The 25,735-nt window shown below is 44.9% G+C and overlaps 1 protein-coding gene and 1 non-coding gene across 2 annotated transcripts in view; both read left to right on the forward strand.

Moving 5' to 3' along the window:
• Positions 1 to 5,894, forward strand: part of LOC124716760 (organic solute transporter alpha-like protein) — a 166,020-nt gene extending 160,126 nt beyond the window's left edge. The window contains exons 5-7 of the mRNA XM_047243305.1: positions 701 to 797; positions 5,732 to 5,851; positions 5,889 to 5,894. Of these exons, the coding sequence (XP_047099261.1) occupies positions 701 to 797; positions 5,732 to 5,851; positions 5,889 to 5,894 (223 nt within the window). The remainder of the gene's footprint in view (positions 1 to 700; positions 798 to 5,731; positions 5,852 to 5,888) is intronic.
• An 18,627-nt stretch (positions 5,895 to 24,521) lies between these two features.
• Positions 24,522 to 24,596, forward strand: Trnas-cga. The gene has a single exon. It is a non-coding gene; the product is annotated as a tRNA-Ser (tRNA).
• Positions 24,597 to 25,735: the final 1,139 nt, after the last annotated feature.

The raw sequence follows: 25,735 nt of genomic DNA on the forward strand, positions 1-25,735 counted from the left end.
CACAGCCCTTCCATCCGGCAGTCCATGCGTGCCGCCAGCGGTCCCTGCGTGTTCCCGCGCTGTGCGGACCTGGCTCCTCCTGAGTCCCACACCAAACTGCCCACTCAGACGACCCGGAAGAATCACGACGTCACACCAAAGATAGGACAACAGATACTGCATGTCGATAACTGCCAGTAACAGACAGGCGACACTTGCGAAACGAGAAGAAGACAAACAACCGCAACCATGCCAACTAAAGGATACAGTGTGGCCTCCAACAGAGGGCGGAAACCTACAGACGGCACCAACGCGAGCCGCAGCACAGCTCAACACTTCTTTTGATACTTACATTATATAAATTATATTCTCCTCAACTAGGCAGAAACAAATTATATACAACCTCATTAACAATCGTGAACCATTAAATTCTCTGTAACTCAGAGAAATTTTTATATATTGTGTTATTTATAGTATTTAAAATAGCATTAAAAACTGCATATCAATAAGATTGTAACAATAAGAAGTCTTTTCTATTAGGTTTAGTAGCATCTGACTCACCATACATTTCAAGGTGGTGGGTTACTCGGTACTGTTAATGAAATAAATAATAAATAACTGCCATTGAACCACTACTCACAGTATCCTAGAGTGTAAGCTGACGTAGGGTGTGGGAGCTGCCTAACGTCGACTGACCGTTTGCTTTGGTTGTGGTTCCCAGGAGCAGCCTGACGAGGATCCGGGTGCTCATCCTGCAGCTGCCAGTGGTGCAGTGGCTCATCGACCTGGTGCTCTTCGTCCTCTTGGCTGAGGACCAGGTGGGTCTCCTGGCGCTTTGCTAAAGCATGACTGCCATGTGCTGTGTTAAAAAGATAACCACTCTCGCTTATAGCCGTCACCTTCGTCTGCCATTTGGCATCTGCTGATGGTCATAGGTCTCCTCCAACATCCTCCATTAATCACGTCTTCACACATATACATGGGTAACCATAAAGTTTCAGTTACCACCTTGGGAAACCAAACTACATACTGAATTACTCAAAGGAGGGAAGAATCGCATAACAGATCAGAAATTACTCTGAAATGAAGCATTGTTACAGGAATCACTTTGTTCACTGAACAATTAATGTGGATACTTTTTTAATTAGAAAAACTTCAAGTTTAATAAGTGCATCCTAATGCTGTACCAATTTTCACTACAAGAACGGTATATCTGAAAATAAATTTTATGTTGTAAATATTTTATTCTATATTTGCGATTTAAGATGTATCATCTTTGCCAGCCGGAGTGGCCGTGCGGTTCTAGGCTCTACAGTCTGGAACCGAGCGACCGCTACGGTCGCAGGTTCGAATCCAGCCTCAGGCATGGATGTGTATGATGTCCTTAGGTTAGTTAGGTTTAATTAGTTCTAAGTTCTAGGCGACTGATGACCTCAGAAGTTAAGTCGCATAGTGCTCAGACCCATTTGAACCATTTGTATTATCTTTGTATTATTATGTGGTTAGCCATAGACATCAGTTACTACAATCTGGATATGTTTACTTTGTGAGCATACCTCCTCCCCTGGTGTACTTTGACAAGTTTCTGAGTAATCTATTGAAGTATCTAAACAGGGTCTGTAACTACTTTAAGTGCGAATGAAAGACATCAGTAGATGACAATGAAACAAGCAAATATTTATCTGAGTATATGAACACATTATAACTGAGTCCTTAGGATCCATGCTGGTTACATTCACGTGAGGACAAACACATTATGACAATTGTCCCACATGGCTACTGTTCTTGTGAAGGTAGGCTTCAGTGCGTCTCTTCATCGATGCCAAAAGTTCCACACCTGTTCCGAATGCCCTAACAACAATCCCCGTGTTCCCACAGTTCATCAGCACTATCAACGGGCTGTAGTACACTATTTTTTTTTTTTTTTTGTCATCAGTCTACTGACTGGTTTCATGCGGCCCGCCACGAATTCCTTTCCTGTGCTAACCTCTTCATCTCAGAGTAGCACTTGCAACCTACGTCCTCAATTATTTGCTTGACGTATTCCAATCTCTGTCTTCCTCTACAGTTTTTACCCTCAACAGCTCCCTCTAGTACCATGGAAGTCATTCCCTCATGTCTTAGCAGATGTCCTATCATCCTGTCCCTTCTCCTTATCAGTGTTTTCCACATATTCCTTTCCTCTCCGATTCTGCTTAGAACCTCCTCATTCCTTACCTTATCAGTCCACCTAATTTTCAACATTCGTCTATAGCACCACATCTCAAATGCTTCGATTCTCTTCTGTTCCGGTTTTCCCACAGTCCATGTTTCACTACCATACAATGCTATACTCAAGACGTACATCCTCAGAAATTTCTTCCTCAAATTAAGGCCGGTATTTGATATTAGTAGACTTCTCTTGGTCAGAAATGCCTTTTTTGCCATAGCGAGTCTGCTTTTGATGTCCTCCTTGCTCCGTCCGTCATTGGTTATTTTACTGCCTAGGTAGCAGAATTCCTTAACTTCATTGACTTCGTGACCATCAATCCTGATGTTAAGTTTCTCGCTGTTCTCATTTCTACTTCTTCTCATTACTTTCGTCTTTCTCCGATTTCCTCTCAAACCATACTGTGTACTCATTAGACGGTTCATTCCGTTCAGCAGATCATTTAATTCTTCTTCACTTTCACTCAGGATAGCAATGTCATCAGCGAATCGTATCATTGATATCCTTTCACCTTGTACTTTAATTCCACTCGTGAACCTTTCTTTTATTTCCATCATTGCTTCCTCGATGTACAGATTGAAGAGTAGGGGCGAAAGGCTACAGCCTTGTCTTACACCCTTCTTAATACGAGCACTTCGTTCTTGATTGTCCGCTCTTATTATTCCCTCTTGGTTGTTGTACATATTGTATATGACCCGTCTCTCCCTATAGCTTACCCCTACTTTTTTCAGAATCTCGAACAGCTTGCACCATTTTATATTGTCAAACGCTTTTTCCAGGTCAACAAGTCCTATGAAAGTGTCTTGATTTTTCTTTAGCCTTGCTTCCATTATTAGCCGTAGCGTCAGAATTGCCTCTCTCATCCCTTTACTTTTCCTAAAGCCAAACTGATCGTCACCTAGCGCATTCTCAATTTTCTTTTCCATTCTTCTGTATATTATTCTTGTAAGCAGCTTCTATGCATGAGCTGTTAAGCTGATTGTGCGATAATTCTCGCACTTGTCAGCTCTTGCCGTCTTCGGAATTGTGTGGATGATGCTTTTCCGAAAGTCAGATGGTATATCGTCAGACTCGTATATTCTACACACCAACGTGAATAGTCGTTTTGTTGCCACTTCCCCCAATGATTTTAGAACTTCTGATGGAATGTTATCTATCCCTTCTGCCTTATTTGACCGTAAGTCCTCCAAAGCTCTTTTAAATTTCGATTCTAATACTGGACCCCCTATCTCTTCTAAATCGACTTCTGTTTCTTCTTCTATCACATCAGACAAATCTTCATCCTCATAGAGGCTTTCAATGTATTCTTTCCACCTATCTGCTTTCTCCTCTGCATTTAACAGTGGAATTCCCGTTGCACTCTTAATGTTACCACCGTTGCTTTTAATGTCACCAAAGGTTGTTTTGAGTTTCGTGTATGCTGAGTTTGTCCTTCCGACAATCATATCTTTTTCGATGTCTTCACATTTTTCCTGCAGCCATTTAGTCTTAGCTTCCCTGCACTTCCTATTTATTTCATTCCTCAGCGACTTGTATTTCTGTATTCCTGATTTTCCCGGAACATGTTTGTACTTCCTCCTTTCATCAATCAACTGAAGTATTTCTTCTGTTACCCATGGTTTCTTCGCAGCTACCTTCTTTGTACCTATGTTTTCTTTCTCAACTTCTGTGATGGCCCTTTTTAGAGATGTCCATTCCTCTACAACTGTACTGCCTACTGCGCTATTCCTTATTGCTGTATCTATAGCGTTAGAGAACTTCAAACGTATCTCGTCATTCCTTAGTACTTCCGTATCCCACTTCTTTGCGTATTGATTCTTCCTGACTAATGTCTTGACCTTCAGCCTACTCTTCATCACTACTATATTGTGATCTGAGTCTATATCTGCTCCTGGGTACGCCTTACAATCCAGTATCTGATTTTGGAATCTCTGTCTGACCATGATGTAATCTAATTGAAATCTTCCCGTATCCTCGGCCTTTTCCAAGTATACCTCCTCCTCTTGTGATTCTTGAACAGGGTATTCGCTATTACTAGCTGAAACTTGTTACAGAACTCAATTAGTCCCTCTCCTCTTTCATTCCTTGTCCCAAGCCCATATTCTCCTGTAACCTTTTCTTCTACTTCTTCCCCTACAACTGCATTCCAGTCGCCCATGACTATTAGATTTTCGTCCACCTTTACATACTGCATTACCCTTTCAATATCCTCATACACTTTCTCTATCTGTTCATCTTCAGCTTGCGACGTCGGCGTGTATACCTGAACTATCGTTGTCGGTGTTGGTCTGCTGTCGATTCTGATTAGAACAACCTGGTCACTGAACTCTTCATAGTAACACACCCTCTGCCCTACCTTCCTATTCATAACGAATCCTACACCTGTTATACCATTTTCTGCTGCAGTTGATATTACCCGATACTTATCTGACCTGAAATCCTTGTCTTCCTTCCACTTCACTTCACTGGCCCCTGCTATATCTAGATTGAGCCTTTGCATTTCCCTTTTCGGATTTTCTAGTTTCCCTACCACGATCAAGCTTCTGACATTCCACGCTCCGACTCGTAGAACGTTATCCTTTCGTTGATTATTCAATCTTTTTCTCATGGTGACCTCCCCCTTGGCAGTCCCCTCCCGGAGATCCGAATGGGAGTCTATTCCGGAATCTTTTGCCAATGGAGAGATCATCATGACACTTCTTCAAATACAGGCCACATGTCCTGTGGATACACGTTACGTGTACACTATAGCTTTTCAATATTCCCACACAAAAATCCGGTGGGTGCAAGTCAGGGGTCCTCAGAGGAAATGTTATTGGTGATCCTCCACCAATACACTTATTGTCGAAGATTCAGAATGCAGGTTGCCAAACAGCCACATGAAAGTGAGCTGATTCACCACCATGCATGTACACCCTACACACATTTTCACTGTAAAGAATATCACCCAGACATCATTAACAGTATGATAACACTGGCATGACTGCACTTGTGTAAATGTTGTGTCAAGGAAACCATTGATTCCTGGACCTATCTTTATTAGGAGTATTTGCTTGTTTTGTTGTCTTCTGCTAACGCCTTTCACTTCTACCTATAATAGTAAAATCAGTCTGTAGTTGTATATAGAGGTTATTTATTGTTTCATCTGATGGTGACATGCTAAAAAACTGGGAACAGTTATTTGTATGACTTGAAACTCAAAAAATTTTATAAACATTGCACTGGCTTGTATTGACAAAATGCAATCATGCATCACTGAAGATAAATGATGTCCTGAAACTGTGTGAGTTTACTAAGATTACATAAATTATTTTTAAACTTCTCAAATGGTTATATAGTGTACTTGATGATGTGCTAATGGATGCAGATGGTGCTAATAGTGTAATCGATAATAGGAACTTTTGGGTTAATTGATTTATCTTCCCCGGAATACTGTAGTATCTGTAAAGTCTACTCTAGGTTAAGAAGACCAATTCAGAAAAATTCGCTTTCTTGCACTATTCTGTGTGTGTGTCAGAAATAATCTGAACCACATTTCCACAGGCGGTGTACCAGGCAGTTTACCAATGGGTGCAGGTGGTGCCCATGGTTTCGCTGATGGTGGCGCTGTGGGGCGCCAACATGTTTCTGTCATTGCTCGGGGATGCCCTCGCCGAGCACCGCGTGAGGTCCAAGTTCGTCGCCATGCAGGTGGTGGTAGCCCTGAATGCGATGCTCAAGGCCGTCTCCCGGCCAATAGCAGCGGCGCTGGCCTGCTACCCACCCCTCACCCCGGCACTCTACTGCCACAGTAAGCACACACCGAGCAACTCTGCTACATTTCCTAACCTCTTCACATTTTACATCTACACCTACATGCTCCCCGAGCCACAATAACCTGTGTACTAGAGGATACCCTGTACCAGTACTAGTCGTTTCCTCTTCTACCTCGATCGCAAACAAAGCGAGCGAAAACAGACTGTATATATGCTTCTGTACGAGCCCCAGTTTGTCTTATCTTCTTCTGCCTTGTGCGAAACGTATTTTGGTGACAGTAGAATTGTTCAATTCAGCTTCAAATGCCAGTTATCTAAATTTTCTCATTGGTGTTCCTCTAAAAGAATGTCGTCTTTCCTCCATGGATTCCCATTTGAGTTTCCAAGGCATTTCTGTGAAATTTGTGTGTTGTTTGAACCTGCCAGTAACAAATCTGACTTTGAATTGCTTCACCGATGGCCTTGCCGCAGCGGTAACACCGGTTCCCTCCAGATCCCCAAACATAAGCGCTGTCGGGCTGGGCTAGCAATTGGATGGGTGACCATCCATTCTGCTGAGCGCTGTTGGCAAGCGGGGTGAGCTCTGCCCTTGTGAGGCAAACTGAGGAGCTGCTTGATCGGGACGTAGTGCCTCCAGTCTCAAAAACCGACATACGGCCGGGAGAGCGGTGTGCTGACCAAATTCCCGATACTCGCATCTAGTGACGCCTGTGGGCTGAGGTTGACAAGGCGGCCAGTCGGTACTTTGGGCCTTCATGGCTAATTCGGGACGAGTACGTGTACGTGGAATACTTGCCCCCATCTGGTCTGTACGGTATTTTCTCGCTGTCGTCAGTGGATGTAGGTTTTATTGCAGAATGACATCCTCCCAAGCTTGGCAGTATTTTACGGACTGCCGTAGCAGTTGAGTATAATGCCTCATTTAAAAAATTAAAAACGGCAGGGGCATAGCAAACTTGCGATGTCAAATAATTATAAAACATCCACGACGTCTCTTGTAAGAGTCGGTAAATTTGATTGGTATACACACAGCTTTATTGACATGCTGTAAACTTGCGGTAATATCTGAACACTTAATATGAAGTTGAAAAATTGACACTATCTACACTGGTGTGCAAAATTAAAGCAACAAACCGCTATTTCCCCTTCCTGTGTCTAATTCACGATACAATCATACAAACTGTCAGCAGATGTTCGTACGATCGTGTTTTGCACGGAAGATGGACAACCACGGCAATGATGTCAGGGCACCTATCAAACGGGGTAGTGTCTGCCGGGTAGTCCCACATCCACCGTCGCTGTGTGCACAGTCACAGACGGTGCAGTATGGCACAGAGAAGATACCTATCAGACTATCTGTGGTGGAGGGCCTTAGGAAGAACGGAAGCAGGACAGCCGCAAACTGATATGGACCAGTGGCTTAATGTGAATCATTCCGTTGTTTCTGGGGTATAGTGACCGTTTATAGAGACCGAAACACCGAAGACCAGGCAGGGCCGACCATTTGTGACGTCGAAAAAAGAGGACCGTTATTTGGCTGTAAGGGTGCGATGGTACTGCCTTTGAACTGCATGGCAACTGGCATCTGAGCCCGTAGCATCCACTGGACGTGTTTTTTCGAGGTAAGCGGTGTACAGAAGGCTTCAGAAGAGTGGCCTTTACTGTTGGAGACCCGCTGTATGTCTTCACAGAAGGGAAGGTCCAGAGTCGAGTCGTCAGTTTTCCGACTGGACGGTCGAACAGTGGCCCAATGTTCTTTTCACAGATGAGTCTCGATTTGGTGTGGTAAATAATTTTCGACGCATTCGCATCTGGAGGGAACGTGGATTCCGAAATCCGATCCAAACATTGCGGGAAAATATCGATGTAGAAGTGGATCCTTAATGGTGTGGGCAGGGGTTATGTTGACCGCTCGAACTCCTCTTCATGAAATTATACGGGTGAATCAGCAAGATTTAACTTCCGTCAGGTATTGCGATGAGATCTTGGGACTTCACGTGAAGTTGTCCCGAGGTGCTGTGGGTCCAGACCTCTTACTGATGGACGATAATGCTTGACCCCGTATGAGACGGGTGGCTGATGTTTTCTTGGAGACGCAAGATATTGCACTCATGGCTCGGTCTGCTCGCTCTCCCGATTTGAATTCTGTAGAGGGTGTCTGGGATGCACTAGGGAGACGGGCTGCATCACGTTAGCGTCCACCAACCACTCTCCAAGAATGCGAGCAGCTCTGCGGGAAGAATGGGCGTTATTGCCTCAAAATGAGACTGACGACGTCATTCTCAGCATGCCGTGTCGGTGTCATTCCTGTATTTCTGCCAGAGGTGGTCACATCCCATACTGAGCACATTACCCATTCGTCAGAAAGTGTGTGCAAATCCGTTAAGTGGAAAAAGAACATTTTTGTCTATGGGTACGCCTGTTGCAGTTGTTTACGTTCTGTATTCTTTACGTTGTTTCTACTGTACTATCAACTGTGTATACTATCTTGTGCCAAAATAAACACAACCTTGCAAAATAGTCAAAAGTGACGATATACGAAAGTCGTCAGTTGGTGACCTTTAGCTGTCGCCGTTGTCCTGCCCGCTTACTATATCTTCTCAATCTTTGCTGGAGACTCTGAGACCGATTTCTGCCACAGAATCAGCCTCATCGTCGACCACTGTCTCCTAATCCTTCACCTTTATTAGAAATTTTCAATCGCTGTTCAGTCTACTTTTATTGCTGGAAATAATAGCAATAAAAAGACTGATTATTTCAAAAACTGGTTTATTTTATCGGTTTTAAGAGCCAGTATAAACTGGAGAAAAAAAAACGGTATAACTGAAAACCGGTTTCAGCTATAACCGCCATTCCTAGCTTTACGCTTCAGCAGTGTGGCGGAGCGAGTAACAACCAACCGGTCCACGCGCAAGTTAGAATCTGTACTTTCAGAAGATCATAAGTGCGTACTGCCAGAATTATGGCCCAAGTATTCGCGAGGGGATCGATTGCCGGGTCCGACGTCTTGTACGTATAACTTTTCTTACTTAAAATGTGATGTCACCATGGTGACGTTGCCTCGTGAGATTCAATTTACACCATGAGCCTCCTCCTCTCGGTGGCGCAAGTGTTACAGGCGTGGTCACAGCTGACTTCACTCCAGCCCGGGGCTAAAACTTGAAGGTGCCCCCCCCCCCCACCCACCCACCCTCTCGAGCGTTTGAGACAAGAGTTCAAAAACTCTAAAAAATCGATTTTTCAAAAATATGTTCACTTTATAGCGCAAGAGTTTGACATATAAAAGATTTTTGTTCGAGAAAATGTAAGACATGATAGTTAAAGTGCAGTGCCAAGACTCTTCACGCAGCATTCTATACCTCACGATACTGTATTTCGGACTGTGGAATTCAAACGTGTATATTTTGTAATGGAAGCCATCAAACCGATATTCAGGACAGTGGAAATTAAAATGTCCTGTGGTGCCTTTGCTACTCCAAGTCGGTCGGTCTGACATCCTACCCCCCTCACCCTTTAAAAAACTCACAATGAATACTGGGTGGGATTATTAATGACTGGGAAAATCAGAACTGTTCAGAAAATTTGCACTCTTAATTGTTTATTGGCTAATAACTTTTGTGTCACATGAAATTAAATATAAGAAACATAAAACCAGTAAATACAAGAGACAAACAAGACAGTTCACATTAAAATGAAATTTGTGGGAAGGTCTTATCGGGCCAAACTTCTGGGGTCATCGGTCAACTTACACACTACTTAATCTAGCTTTAACTTACGCTAAGGACAACACACACACCCATGCCCGAGGGACGACTCGAGCCTCCGACTGGGGGAGCCCCGCGGACTGTGACAAGACGCCTTAGACCGCGCGGCTACCCCGCGCGGCACAGTTCACATTTCTTCAGTCCTTATGTCCCATAATTTTTTTGTCTAATCTTGCTACAGCCTAACACGGCGTGTTTTCCTTTCTGCGAAAGAATCTATCACCTTATCAAAGGTCGTCAAACGTTACGCTACGTGGAAAGTCGAAATGTCGTTGTCTAATACTAAAATACCTGTTAATACGATTAGTACCCCAGACTGGTGTAGTTTCTGGATTTGATTACGTCTGGTTTCTCACTGTCTACTGGATAAAACAAAATGGACTTTCTAATATCGCAGCAGTTGTAACACACGCAAAATAAGGGACACTGTTTTGGTACAAATTGTAATTTTTATGTACGTCATTTACATACATAACATGACAGAACATAATTAATGAAGTAACATACCAATTGTCTGTTAGGCCTACAACAAGCAAAAAGTTTCATGTCAGGAAATTCTTTGACATTTCAATCATATGCTGAAATTTTCATATAAATTTAAAATCGTCATATTCTTCCATATACACTGAAGAGCCAAAGAAACTGGTATATCTGCCTAATATAGTGAAGGGCCCCCGCGATCATGCAGAAGTGCGGCAACATGACGTGGCATGGACTCGACTAACGTCTGAAGTAGTGCTGGAGGGAACTGACACCATGAATCCTGCAGGGCTGTCTGTAAAACACTCAGAAGAGTGTTCCTGGAGCCACTCTGTAGCAATTCTAGATGTGTTGGGTATCGCATTGTCCTGCTGGAATTGCCCAAGTCCGTCGGAGTGCACAATGGACATGAATGGATGCACGTGATCAGACAGGATGTTTAGGTATGTGTCAGAAGTCAGAGTCGTATCTAGACATATCGGAGGTCCCATATCACTCCAATTACACACGCCCCACACCAGTACAGAGCCTCCACCAGCTTCAGCAGTCTCCTCCCGTCATCCAGGATCCATGGATTCGTGATGTTGTCTCCATACCTGTACACATCCATCCGCTCGATACAATTTGAGACGAGACTCTTTCGACAAGGCAACATGTTTCCAGTCATCAACAGTCCAATGTCAGCTCTGACGGACCCAGGGATGGCGGTAAGCTTTGTGTCGTGCAGTCATCAACGGTACACGAATGTGCCTTCGGCTCCGAAAGCCCATATCGATGATGTTTTGTTGAATGGTTCGTACGATGACACTTGCTGATGGCCAAGCACTGAAATCTGCAGAAATTTGCGGAAGAGTTGCACTTCTGTCATGTTGAACGATTCTCTTCAGTCGTCATTGATCCCGTTCTTGCTGGATCTTTAGCCGGCCGCAGTGATCATGTTTTACCGGATTCCTGATATTCACGGTACACTCGTGAAATGGTCATATGGAAAAATTCCCACTTCATCGTTACCTCGCAGTTTCTATGTACCATCGCTCGTGCGCCGACTATAACGCTACGTTGAAACTCACTTAAATCTTGATAACCTGCCATTGTAGCAACAATAACCGATCTAACTACTGCATCAGACACTTGTTGTCTTTTATGGAAATTACCGACCGCAGCGCCGTATTCTGCCTGTTTAGATATCTATTTGAATACGCACGGATGTATCACTTTCTTTGGCGATTCTGTGTAATTTGTGAGACGACCCCCTTTTTCTCCTTCCTCGTTGAAACAAACAATCCCGTCATCAATAGTTCTGTAACTATTCCTGCCACTGGCGAAACTTGTTCTCCGGTTAACTTCACTAACCCTGCCAGAATCACAGGTACAGTTATCCCTCGTTTATTCTCCGGTTAGGCGTTATTACGTGTTCGTAGGACGCTTTCCAAGCTATTCTAAGAGTAGAAATTAATGCGGCTGCTAGCAGGGGACTGTAAAACTGCCCCTTAGTAATGTAGCGATGTGGCAAAAATTTTGTGTTGTGACCTCGCCTTTTTGGCCCTCTCTTCCTTTCCCTTCCCTCTCTCTCCTCCTCTTCCTTCTTCCTTCGTCGTACCGCGGCTATATCTCAGGTTTTCAACACAAAAAAGGGAGGGAGAAAGGGGGCACATGTGTGCGGTTGATCACGATAACGTAGTGCTATGTGTGAGTGTCACCCTTATCTCCGTTTTGAGAAGATTGATGACTGGAGCAGAAACATTCCTCTAAAAGAAAAAGGTAAGTGCTCTGTTTAAAAAAATAAATAAATAGTAGTGTAGACTATAATGTCTATCGTTCTACCAAACTGAAGGAACACGACACAGTTTGTGAAGTTTCAACTTCGAAACAAGTTTATTGATCCTAAGGAGGTGAAACAAATCTCATCCGTTCCAAATGTCATTCACAACGAGAGTAGTTAGTTTTCTGGTGTGTGTGTAATGGTCACTGTGGTGTGCGTACTGTAAGACCTTCAGTACACACACCATCAGATTATTTGACCTGTTGCTCTAACGAAGTAGGTGAGTGTCAGCAATATGTTTCGTGGTCTTATCGTAGCGTGTTTATATTCTGCCGTTAGGTCATAGAAATGCCACTTGCACGCTGAGAGTAGCAGATTAACGGTGACCAACTTTAAACAGAACTTGATTGATTTTCACACACATTTATTAAAATAACAAGCATAAAAATTACTTAACTTGGTTCTGGATACTATTTACAATTGACAATCTGAACTTCCTTTGGTGGTACGTTAATCTTATTCTCACATATATCTCTGATTCTTGACAAAAGTGTCTATACATTTATCTTCATGGCTATGTACAGCAATATGGTATCTTATTAGGCGCAGACTGAAACTTGACTCTAGACTGGTACAGACAAATGTAGAACTCGTACAGACTGGTACATACTAATGCAGACTGGTACAGAGTGGTGCAGACAAATGCAGACTCTCTAATCGTAGGTCTGTACACTTATTATAATACTGATGTGTCGACAGAAGTGCCGACACAGTGTTATTTTGAGGGGGCCGATAGGCACGCTATCTAACGCAGACGGGCGTGAATTCTGGAACAGGATAACTATTGAATGGTAGCAAGAAAAGTACGTAGCTGCTTTATACTTAACTTTATTAGTTGATGACTACAGCGTTCTTCTTGAGACATTTATACTATAACTCTCAAACTATGTAAGGCTAATGGCGCCTTGCTAGGTCGTAGCCATAGACTTAGCAGAAGGCTATTCTAACTGTCTCTCGGCAAATGAGAGGAAGGCTTCGTCCGTATTTTCGCTAGCAATGTCGTCGTACAACTGGGGCGAGAGCTCGTCCGTATCTCGAGACCTGCCTTGTGGTGGCGCTAGGTCTGCGATCACACAGTGGCGACACGCGGGTCCGACATGTACTAAATGGACCGCGGCCGATTTAAGCTACCACCTAGTAAGTGTGGTGTCTGGCGGTGACACCACAAATACCTCGAGCATTCAGGTATGAGTGCGCGAGTGTGATCTGCGAAGAGAAAAGGTTCTACGTAAGCAGCAATCTCACTGGCTGCGTTACATATTAATACGCGGATTGGCGGATGCAGAATTTGGTCCGTCTCTATGGCAGCGCCATCTCGTAGTGCGGAGATGGACGAGCGCTGCGCCTGTGCTGTTTTGCTTAGCGGGGCGCGCTCTAGTGGGAAAGTTGTGTATGTGCTGACTACACAAAACTGTGTAGACAACAGTCACTAATGACTGAAATGATCGTTCCGATAATTCTGTCACAATCTGTTTATGGGTTGTCAAGCAAAGTATCAACCAACTGACTATTCCGCGATTAATATCTGTCACCTCACACTTGCTTTAAGCATCAAGAACACTTAGTATCCCTTCCGATAAGTTTTTGATGATTCTTATTTAGTTAAAGCCAATAAATCGTGGTGAGTGTCACTTAATCCTTCATGCGACTATAAAGTGCGATAGCCTACCGCATATCTCACACTTCGCGCCGATATTTCAAAGTCCGCGCGCGATTTGTTTGTAACAAAGTTTGGCCGTGGTTCCCTAGAATATTTTCTAAACTAACTCCGGGATGTGAATAATCAGTTCTATGTCCATTCATAAACATTACAGAGGACCCGCACTCGATTACGACTTGTCAGCGCACTCGAGAAACTCAGAAGGTATCATCCTTCTCAAAGAGAAAAAATATCACGCATATCGTAGCATTGTGATTTGCTTTGTCAAAACACATTTATATCCATGTCATAAAGACTCATTACCTATTGATCCTAAAAAATAGTGTACTTAATTGAATTCTTTACTCCATAAATAACTAATAAAATTTGGAAATGATTTGCTGGCCAGATTGGCTGAGCGGTTCTAGGCCCTACAGTCTGGAACCGCGCGACCGCTACGGTCGCAGGTTCGAATCCTGCCTCGGGCATGGATGTGTGTGATGTCCTTAGGTTAGTTAGGTTTAAGTAGTTCTAAGTTCTAGGGGACTGATGACCTCAGATGTTAAGTCCCATCTTGCTCAGAGCCATTTGAACCATTTTTGGAAATGATTTACATGTATACTGTGTCAATCACTCAGCAAAGATTTCACAACAAAAAATTCTGGACTTGAGATGACGTCATGAATTACTATCTGCTTTGACTTTCCCACTCTCACGTGACACAAAGTATATCCGACTGTAATGGACATCCCCACAAGTTTAATTCTTAAAGGTTTCGAGGGCTATACTAACGATTACCCGTGTAATGGCACAGTGTCAAAATTTCGTTTTCTTGAACACACCGAGAATATGTAATCTTTCTTACCTGTTGTTTCTGTGAATCGTTTATTTCGACTCTGGTAGTCTGAATCTATAGGTTTAGCTAATAATTATAACACTGCTGATCATTTGATCACCCAGTCAACCACATAAACAATCAGCAAATAGTATTCACCTTTTCGGGTTTATATGGCTCAGCTTGTATAGCCCCGTCCCCTTCTGTCTGCGGGAAAGTTTTTTATTTCTAGATGCGACGGGGATTCCCCTGGCAGAGAAATCATGTAGACTATGCACGCATTCAAAAATAAACTTACGATTCGCGCAGAAATCAACTTAGAATGTGCAATTTTGTCATGTGATGACATGATAGAGACCGTGGCTGTTGTTTGAAGACAAATTTTGATGGTGTTAGGACAGCAACCAGCCACAAATTTACTTTCAGTTCCTTTATTCAAAGGCTACCGTTACCGGTTTCGAATCGTTGTGATTCATCCTCAGACGGTTTACATGCTTTCTTTATGAGATGTGGTGTGTTTTCTATAGATTAATTGTCCTAAAATATAAATAATACATAATTATAAACACGCCACATACAGATGGTTGCGTTACAGATTTTCGTTGCATGTGACTTACGTGAAACGTCGGTTTCGAGTGTTCGTTTTCATAAAATTCGTCCAGCAGATGTAAATGCATTCCCACTGCATTCTTATTGTTGCACACGTAAATTGTTCTCACTGAACACTTAAGATTTGTCACTGAGATGATTTCTACCACGCACCACATGTTTTGATACATACAAAGAGCTTACAAACATATGAGTATCACAGATGCTATGATAAATCGTAACATTTGACGATGATGTCCTATGTTTGGAAAGGATCATATATTCATTTACACAACTGTAATGCCTTTACACTAGTACAGAGACATTGATTTTTTTTGATGATGCTAAAATAATTGTAAAGTTATATATACACTCCTGGAAATGGAAAAAAGAACACATTGACACCGGTGTGTCAGACCCACCATACTTGCTCCGGACACTGCGAGAGGGCTGTACAAGCAATGATCACACGCACGGCACAGCGGACACACCAGGAACCGCGGTGTTGGCCGTCGAATGGCGCTAGCTGCGCAGCATTTGTGCACCGCCGCCGTCAGTGTCAGCCAGTTTGCCGTGGCATACGGAGCTCCATCGCAGTCTTTAACACTGGTAGCATGCTGCGACAGCGTGGACGTGAACCGTATGTGCAGTTGACGGACTTTGAGCGAGGGCGTATAGTGGGCATGCGGGAGGCCGGGTGGACGTACCGCCGAATTGCTCAACACGTGGGGCGTGAGGTCTCCACAGTACATCGATGTTGTCGCCAGTGGTCGGCGGAAGGTGCACGTGCCCGTCGACCTGGGACCGGACCGCAGCGACGCACGGATGCACGCCAAGACCGTAGGATCCTACGCAGTGCCGTAGGGGACCGCACCGCCACTTCCCAGCAAATTAGGGACACTGTTGCTCCTGGGGTATCGGCGAGGACCATTCGCAACCGTCTCCATGAAGCTGGGCTACGGTCCCGCACACCGTTAGGCCGTCTTCCGCTCACGCCCCAACATCGTGCAGCCCGCCTCCAGTGGTGTCGCGACAGGCGTGAATGGAGGGACGAATGGAGACGTGTCGTCTTCAGCGATGAGAGTCGCTTCAGCCTTGGTGCCAATGATGGTCGTATGCGTGTTTGGCGCCGTGCAGGTGAGCGCCACAATCAGGACTGCATACGACCGAGGCACACAGGGCCAACACCCGGCATCATGGTGTGGGAGCGATCTCCTACACTGGCCGTACACCACTGGTGATCGTCGAGGGGACAGTGAATAGTGCACGGTACATCCAAACCGTCATCGAACCCATCGTTCTACCATTCCTAGACCGGCAAGGGAACTTGCTGTTCCAACAGGACAATGCACGTCCGCATGTATCCCGTGCCACCCAACGTGCTCTAGAAGGTGTAAGTCAACTACCCTGGCCAGCAAGATCTCCGGATCTGTCCTCCATTGAGCATGTTTGGGACTGGATGAAGCGTCGTCTCACGCGGTCTGCACGTCCAGCACGAACGCTGGTCCAACTGAGGCGCCAGGTGGAAATGGCATGGCAAGCCGTTCCACAGGACTACATCCAGCATCTCTACGATCGTCTCCATGGGAGAATAGCAGCCTGCATTGCTGCGAAAGGTGGATATACACTGTACTAGTGCCGACATTGTGCATGCTCTGTTGCCTGTGTCTATGTGCCTGTGGTTCTGTCAGTGTGATCATGTGATGTATCTGACCCCAGGAATGTGTCAATAAAGTTTCCCCTTTCTGGGACAATGAATTCACGGTGTTCTTATTTCAATTTCCAGGAGTGTATATATATATATATATATATAGAACTGTATAGGTAAAATAGTATATTATTTAATTATATTGAGCATCATGAGAATTATAGTAACATATAAATTTGCTACTTGATCTGCAGATAGGTGTACTAATATTATTTGCTTTGGAGGCTGGAAGGTAAGTTTTGGAAATTTTTCAGGAAAGGGGTGTTAGCTAACTCTGTTTGTTCGTTAAGGATATAGTCTGGGGTGCTGTTTTTGTGTGTGTGTGTTTCTAATTCTTCAAATATATTCATAGTGGCTCCTTTTTCTGCTAGATGCAAAATTTTTAAGTTGTCCTCAATGTTTCCCACTGAATGGTTTTCTTCAGCAATATGGGCTGCAAATGCTGATTTGTTCAAGTTACCAAGTCTCAGAGCATCAATGTGTTCTTTGTATCCAATTTTAAAACTTCTGCCTGTCTGTCCAATGTAGAATTATGGCATGTATCACGTTTGAGTTTGTATGTTTCTGATTTACAGTAGGGACTCTTGGAGGTATTTACATCATGGATTACTTTTTGTTGTAATTTATTATTTGTGGAAAAACTGATTGTGATATTTTTCTTGTTTTTAAATAAGTTTGCTATTTGGTATGAAAGTGGCCTATCTATAGGAGAGTACCATATTTAGTTTTGGCTGATTTGGAAAGTGTTCAAAACTTTCAAGAACCAAGTGGGATGCGTGTCAAAATGATGAATATGTTTCTTTTTTTTTGTTTGTTTCAAGTCTATGAATGTGGCGCCACCTTAAAATGCCTCCCCCCCGTCCCCCCCCCCCCCCCCCGCCCCCAGATTCGAGCTTGTGCGACTTGTTCTCTGATACTGCGGTTGGCGCGGAATTAGCAATGCAAGAGGAAATTGTAGCCTACTACCATTTACTGACCAACGACTCCGAGCGTTAACGCCGTTGTTGCTGCGGTGGTGCGGCGCATGCTCTACAGACAGTATGCGATGCCTCGTGGCCATATGTTGAGGCCTCGCCGCGCCGGTTGTCAGAGTCACGTGATCGCTGAGCCAGGCTATGCCAGCAATTAGGCAGCGGCTAGCGCCCCGAACTCAAGACCAACGGTGTGCGGGGCGAAGAACGCCCACAGGGGCAGCTACGTCTATCAGCTTTCTCTATGACGCTCCCGTGTCTCTCATTCCAGTGATTCGTCTTATCTCAACGTGCTGTATACTGAGGTGACAAAAAGTCACGGAATAGCGATTCGCACATGTACAGTTGGCGGTATTATCGCGTACGCAACGTATTAAAGGGCAGTGCATACGCTGAGCAGTCATTTGTACTCAGGTGTATCACGTCAAAAAGTTTCCGACGTAATTATTGCCGCAAGATGGGAATCAACAGACTTCGAAACTTCCTGACAGATTAAAACTGTGTGCCGGACCGAGACTCGAACTCGGGACCTTTGCCGCTCGCGGGCAGGTGCTCTACCAACTGAGCTACCCAAGCACGACTCACGCCCCGTCCTCACAGCTTCACTTCTGTCAGTACCTCGTCTCCTACCTTCCAAACTTTTCAGAAGCTCTCCTGCGAACCTTACAGAACTAGCACTCCTGAATGAAAGGATATTGCGGAGACATGGCCTAGCCACAGCCTGGGGGATGTTTGCAGAATGAGATTTTCACTCTGCAGCGGAGTGTGCGCTGCTATGAAACTTCCTGGCAGATTAAAAGTGTGTGCCGGACCGACACTCGAACTCGTGTTTGGGTAGCTGTGAAAATTTCATTCTAGAAACAACCCCCATGCTGTGGCTAAGCCATGTCTCTGCAGGAGTGCTAGTTCTGCAAGGTTCGCAGGAGAACTTCTGTAAAGTTTGGAAGGTAGGAGACGAGGTACTGGCAGATTTAAAGCTCTGAGGACGGGGCGTGAGTCGTGCTTCGGTAGCTCAGTTGGTAGAGCACTTGCCCGCGAAAGGCAAAGGTCCCGAGTTCGAGTCTCGGTCCGGCACACAGTTTTAATATGCCAGGAAGTTTCATATCAGCGCACACTCCGCTGTAGAGTGAAAATTTCATTCTAGAAACAGACTTCGAAGCCGGCCGGTTTGGCCGAGCGGTTCTAGGCGCTACAGTCTGGAACCGCGCTACCCCTATGGTCGCAGTTTCGAATCCTGCCTAGGGTATGGATGAGTGTGCTGTCCTTAAATTAGTTAGGTTTAAATAGTTCTATGTTCTAGAGGAATGATGACCTCAGAAGTTAAGTGCCATAGTTCTTAGAGCCATTTTTTGAACAGACTTCGAACACAGAATGATAGTTGCAGCTAGACGCATAGGGCATTCCATTTCCAAAATCTTTAGGGAATTCAGTACTGTGAGATCCACAGTGTTAAGAGTGTACCGAGAATACCACTTTTCAGGCATCACTTCTCACCACAGCCAACGCAGTGGCTGATGGCCTCCACTTAACGACCGAAAGCAGCGGCGTTTGCGTAGAGTTGTCAGTGCTAACAGACAAGCAACACTGCGTCAAATAACAGCACGTATCGACGAGAGACGTAAGACAAACGAATCCGATAGCACAGTGCGGCGAAAAGTGGCGTTGATGGACTTTGGCAGCAGATGACCGACACGAGTGCCTTTGCTAACAGCACGACATCGCCTGCAGCACCTCTTCGCCTTGTGAACACATCGGTTGGACCCCGGCGACTGGAAAACCGTGGCCTGGTCAGATGAGTCCCTATTTCAGTTGGTAAAAGCTGATAGTAGGGTTCGAGTGTGGCGAAGATCCCACGAAGCCATGGACCCAACTTATCAATAAGGCACTGTGCAAGCTGGTCGTGGCTCCAAAATGGTGTGGGCTGTGTTTATATGGAATAGACTGGGTCCTCTGGTCCCAGTGAACCGATCATTGACTCGAAGAGTTTATGTTGGGCTTCTTGGAGACTATTTGCAGCCATTCTTGTACTTCGTATTCACAAACAGCAATGGAATTTTTATGGATGACAATGCGTCATGTCACCAGCCCACAAGTGCTGGTGACTGGACAATTCGAGTGAATGATTTGCCACTCAGAGAGCCCGACATGAATCTCTTCGGCCATTATGAGACATAATCGAGAGGTCAGTTTGTGCACAAAATCCTGCACTGCAACACTTTCGCAGTTACGGACGGTATATTTCAGTATTTCTGCAGGTGACTTCCAACGACTTGTTGAGAGCATCATATAGCGAGATGCTGCACTACAACGGGCAACAGAAGGTTCGACACGATGTCAGGTTACATCCAATGACCCCTGTCACTTTAGCGTAGATGGTGATTATCTAGCGTACACAGCTTCTCGGCCGGCCGTTGTGGCCGAGCGGTTCTAGGCTCGTCAGTCCGGAACCGCGCTGCTGCTACGGTCGCAGGTTCGAATCCTGCCTCGGGCATGGATGTGTGTGCTGTCCTTTGGTTGGTTAGGTTTAAGTAGTTCTAAGTCTATGGGACCGATGACCTCAGATGTTAAGTCCCATAGTGCTCAGAGCCATTTGAACCATTTGAACAGCTTCTGGGCACACTGCGTTGCGATCTCCATATGAAACGATCCAGTAACATTAGATAAGGCCATGTCCTCACGTCATTCACAGCAGCGGACAGAGTTGAAAACAAATAAGGCGCCAGGTCCAGATGAAATACCAGTTCGATATAACAGAGAGTACTCAGCGCCATTGACCCATTGTTGAGCGTGTGTTTATTGCGAATTTCTCGCCCAGCGCAAAGTTCATACCAACCGGAAGAAAGCGCAATGTGTCTTTCAGATCAATATCCTTAACACTGGTTTGCTGCATAGTCCAAGAAACAAAAAAAAAAAAACAAAAAAAACAAAAAAAAATGGCTCTGAGCACTATGGGACTCAACATCTTAGGTCATCAGTCCCCTAGAACTTAGAACTACTTAAACCTAACTAACCTAAGGACATCACACACACCGATGCCCGAGGCAGGATTCGAACCTGCGACCGTAGCAGTCCCGCGGTTTGTCCGAGAAACCGAGAAACACATTCTGAGTTCGAATATATTAAACTTCCATAAGAAGACAAAGCTTTTTCCCACAAATGAGAACGGATTTAGAAAGCAAACCTACAAACCATAGTGGAGAGCAACAGGCAGATTCCATATTTCTAGATTTCCGGAAAGCGTTTGAGACGGCACCCCACCGCAGACTGTTGACGAAGATCCAAGCATACGGCTTGTGTGTGGCTCGAAGACTTCTTAAGTAACAGAACCCAGTACGTCTACAACTACATGATTACTCTGCAATTCACATTTAAGTGCTTGGCAGAGGGTTCATCGAACCACAATCATACCATCTCTCTGCCATTCCACTCCCGAACAGCGCGCGGGAAAAGCGAACACCTAAACCTTTCTGTTCGAGCTCTGATTTCTCTTATTTTATTTTGATGATCATTCCTACCTATGTAGGTTGGGCTCAACAAAATATTTTCGCATTCGGAAGAGAAAGTTGGTGACTGAAATTTCGTAAATAGATCTTGCCGCGACGAAAAACATCTTTGCTTTAATGACTTCCATCCCAACTCGCGTATCATATCTGCCACACTCTCTCCACTATTACGTGATAATACAAAACGAGCTGCCCATTTTTGCGCCCTTTCGATATCCTCCGTCAATCCCACCTGGTAAGGATCCCACACCGCGCAGCGATATTCTAACAGAGCACGAACGAGTGTAGTGTAAGCTGTCTCTTTAGTGGACTTGTTGCATCTTCTAAGTGTCCTGTCAATGAAACGCAACCTTTGGCTCGCCTTCCCCACAATATTATTTATGTGGTCTTTCCAACTGAAGTTGTTCGTAAGTTTAACACCCAGGTACTTAGTTCAATTGACAGCCTTGAGAATTGTACTATTTATCGAGTAATCGAATTCCAACGGATATATTTTGTAACTCATGAGGATCACCTCACACTTTTCGTTATTTAGCGTCGCCACACCATACAGCAATCTTTTCTAAATCGCTTTGCAACTGATACTGGTATTCGGATGACCTTACTAGACGGTAAATTACAGCATCATCTGCGAACAACCTAAGAGAACTGCTCAAAGTCACCCAGGTCATTTATATAGATCAGGAACAGCAGAGGTCCCAGGACGCTTTCCTGGGGAACACCTGATATCACTTCAGTTTTACTCGACGATTTGCCGTCTATTACTACGAACTGCGACCTTCCTGACAGGAATTCACGAATCCAGTCGCAGAACTGAGACGATACCCAATAGGCCCGCAGCTTGATTAGAAGTCGCTTGTGAGGAACAGTGTCTAAAGCTTTCCGGAAATCTAGAAATACGCAATCAACTTGTCAATGGTGAATGTTATCTGAAACAAGGGTATCATCAGGAGTGCCCTAGAGAAATGTGATAAGACTACTCTTACTCTCTATAAATTTTTTTTGTTTTTTTTTTTTTTTTTGCAAGTTAAAAGTAGAATGGTCTGGGGTTAAATTGGAAGACTGTGACACTTCAGAATAGATGGGAATACACTTCACAGGTCTCTAACGTTCAGAAACACTGCATGAATTTCAAACCAAAAGTCTCCACCAAGAACAGCCTACAGAGAAAACTGCCCGGATCACAGTGGGGCAGTCAAGCTGAAACTATACGAACTTCTGCAGTGACATTATGCTACTCCGCTGCGGAGTATGCCTGTCCTGTTTTTTGCTATAAGTCAGCACATGCCAAACAGGTGGACATCGCAGTAAACGACAGATGCAGGATTATAACAGGGTGCTTGAAGTCAACTCCTGTCGAATGGCTCTACCACCTTGCAGGAACTGCACCACCTGTTAAAAGAGAAAAAGCAGCAAACAGAGAAAGGACAAAACTGGAGCGGGAAAAACGCACCTTATGAATGGGAAACTACCTACAATGGCTAAGATCAAGGTAAAGTTTCTTTAGTGCATCGGAGAAACCAACATCCACTGATGAAAAAGCCAGGCTGCAACTGTGGAGGACCGAGACATTCAGCCCTCCTGGTTATTAAAGATTTTCAGGGTTTTTACAGCCTGGTGGAGGTGAGAATTGGCCAATGTGGAAGTCCTTGCATAGTCTGAGGTCAGGAGTGGGCAGAACACGGGTTAACCCGGCGAAATTGGGATACATTGAAGAAAACAAAACCCAATGTGACTGTGGGGAAGGACAGACTGTTCAACATATGCTTTAATATCGACGGTGTCCAGCCACCTGCACAGCAGATGACCTTCCTCCTGATACGAAAATAACAATAATTCTCTCTCTCTCTCTCTCTCTCTCTCTCTCTCTCTCTATCTCTCTCTCTCTCTCTCTCTCTCTCTCTCTCTCTCTATATATATATATATATATATATATATATATATATATATATATATATATATATATATATATGATGTGACGGACGAGGTGGACAGCAATCTGCAGCTGTGTCTCATGACGCTCTGACGTACGGAAATGTGTCGTCATTGAGTGATTGTAGGAATATGCAAGATGAGTTAGAAAAAAATTCTAGTTGGTATGATTTACTTGCTCTAAATGTAGAGAAATGAAAGTTAATGCGAATGAATAGGAAGAAGCCTGCAGTGTTCGAATACAGCATTAGAGGTGTGCTGCTTTACACAATCACGTCGATTAGATACATTGCCGTAACGTTGCAAAGGAATATGAAACGGAAAGAGCATGTAAGAATAGTAGAAGGCGAAAGTTCGAATTCAGTTTACTTCAAGAATTTTGGAAAAGTACAGCTCATCTACAAAGGAAACCGCATGTGGAATACTAGTGCCACCAATTGTTGAGTACTGGTCGAGTGTTTGGGATCTCACCAGGCTGAATTTAAGGAACACATCGAAAAAATTCAGGAGCTTGCAGCTAGGTTCGTTGTCAGTAGATTCGACCAGCACGCAAGTATCATGGAGATAGCCCTCCTGGCTAACCGTGCAGTCTAACGAGCTGCTCACCCAGTGGAAAGCCGTGCTGGTCTCCGGCAGGAAACCACCCGGCGGATTAGTGTCGAGGTTCAGTGTGCCGGCCAGCCTGTGGATGGTTTTTAAGGCGGTTTTCCATCTACTTCGCCGAATGCGGGTTGGCTCTCCTTATTCCGCCTCAGTCACACTGTGTCGGCGATTGCTGCGCAACCACCATTTCCACATACGCGTACACCACACTTACTCTCCCACGCAAACATTCGGGGTTACACTCGTCTGGTATGGGATGTTTCTCAGGGAGTCCACTGGGGGCCAAGCCGCACAGTAACCCCTGGATCGGTGTGGGGTGGCGGTGGGGGGGGGGGGGGGGGAGGGGGAGGTAGACTGCTGTGGCCTGTTGTGAGGTTGTGAACCACTGAGGACTACGGTGGGACGAAGCCTCTCCGTCGTTTCTAGGTCCCCAGTTTAATATATACATACATAACTTCCTGGCAGATTAAAACCGTGTGCCGGACCGAGACTCGAACTCGGGACCTTTGCCTTTCGCGGGCAAGTGCTCTACCATATCAGTGCACACTCCGCTGTAGAGTGAAAATTTCATTCTAGAAACATCCCCCAGGCTGTGGCTAAGCCATGTCTCCGCAATAGCCTTTCTTTCAGGAGTGCTAGTTCTGCAAGGTTCGCAGGAGAGCTTCTGTAAAGTTTGGAAGGTAGGAGACGAAGTACTGGCAGAAGTAGAGCTGTGAGGACGGGGCGTGAGTCGTGCTTGGATAGCTCAGTTGGTAGAGCACTTGCCCGCGAAAGGCAAAGGTCCCGAGTTCGAGTCTCGGTCCGGCACACAGTTTTAATCTGCCAGGAAGTTTCATATCAGTGCACACTCTGCTGTAGAGTGAAAATTTCATTCTACATACATACGTGCATTACAGAGACGCTTCTTGAACTCAAATGGGAAGAAAGAAACAAGGGAAGATGACGCTCTTCTCGCAAAGAACTACTGTGGAAATTGACAAAAACGGCATTTGAGGCCGTCTGCAGATCGTTCTACTGCCGACAACGCACATTTCCCGTAGGGATGATGAAGATAAGCTGCGAGAAATTAGGACGCTTGCGGGTGCTTCAAACAGTCGTTTAGTCGCTTCTCCCAAACTCCATTTGCGAGTGCAACATGGAACGAAATGACTAGTAATGGTATGTCATGCCCTCCAACATGCACTGCACTATGCATGTTGATGTAGGATGGCCTTTTTGTCTGTACTGTAAGTACTGAAGTTCACATAAACATGAATCTTTAATTAACATATCCAAAAAGCACGTCAATATTGGAGTTTCAGTCGGTAGTGTTCGGTAATGGCATTCACAGCGTAACGCTTTCCATTTCCGTCAGTGTAGGTGATGACTTTGCTGTTTCAGTGGTGGTGGACATGGCTCTGCTGGTGATCAACCTGGCGATGGCTGCGTGGGGGCGAGATCTGTACCGTCGCGATCTGCCCAAGATCGTCCTCACGAGCATCCGCCGACTGAGTCGGGACGCCACCACTTCGCCGCAGACTTCACCACGCCACACCCGACATGCGCCCGCCATAGTAGCCGCCTAGCTCTGCTCCTCGCAAGACACCACACCAGGTCCAGCAAGCCTCTGTCGTGACGGCTATAAACTGCGAATGGTGCCTCTACACGCAAGATTGTTCCATAATGGGCTTAAATGACTACCTGCCACCATAGCCGTCTGCAGGACCTCTACTTGACAGAAAAGATTATGATAACCACCTGACCTCACTACGGGGGAGACGACAACAATGTTCACTGAACCTGCCCCAGACATTGTAATTAGCCAGTAGAAAAGGTGGCCAACCACTTCATATGACTTTAAGTCGTTGACAAAACTCACTTAGCCCACCCAGACATTGCAACTGCAAGTAGAATTTGTGGTAAACTACTCTACATGAGGTTTGGTAGTGGGCAAAGCTGCATACTTCC

The sequence above is a fragment of the Schistocerca piceifrons genome, chromosome 9, assembly GCF_021461385.2.
Source record: "Schistocerca piceifrons isolate TAMUIC-IGC-003096 chromosome 9, iqSchPice1.1, whole genome shotgun sequence".
In the NCBI taxonomy this organism is placed as follows: Eukaryota; Metazoa; Arthropoda; class Insecta; order Orthoptera; family Acrididae; genus Schistocerca; species Schistocerca piceifrons.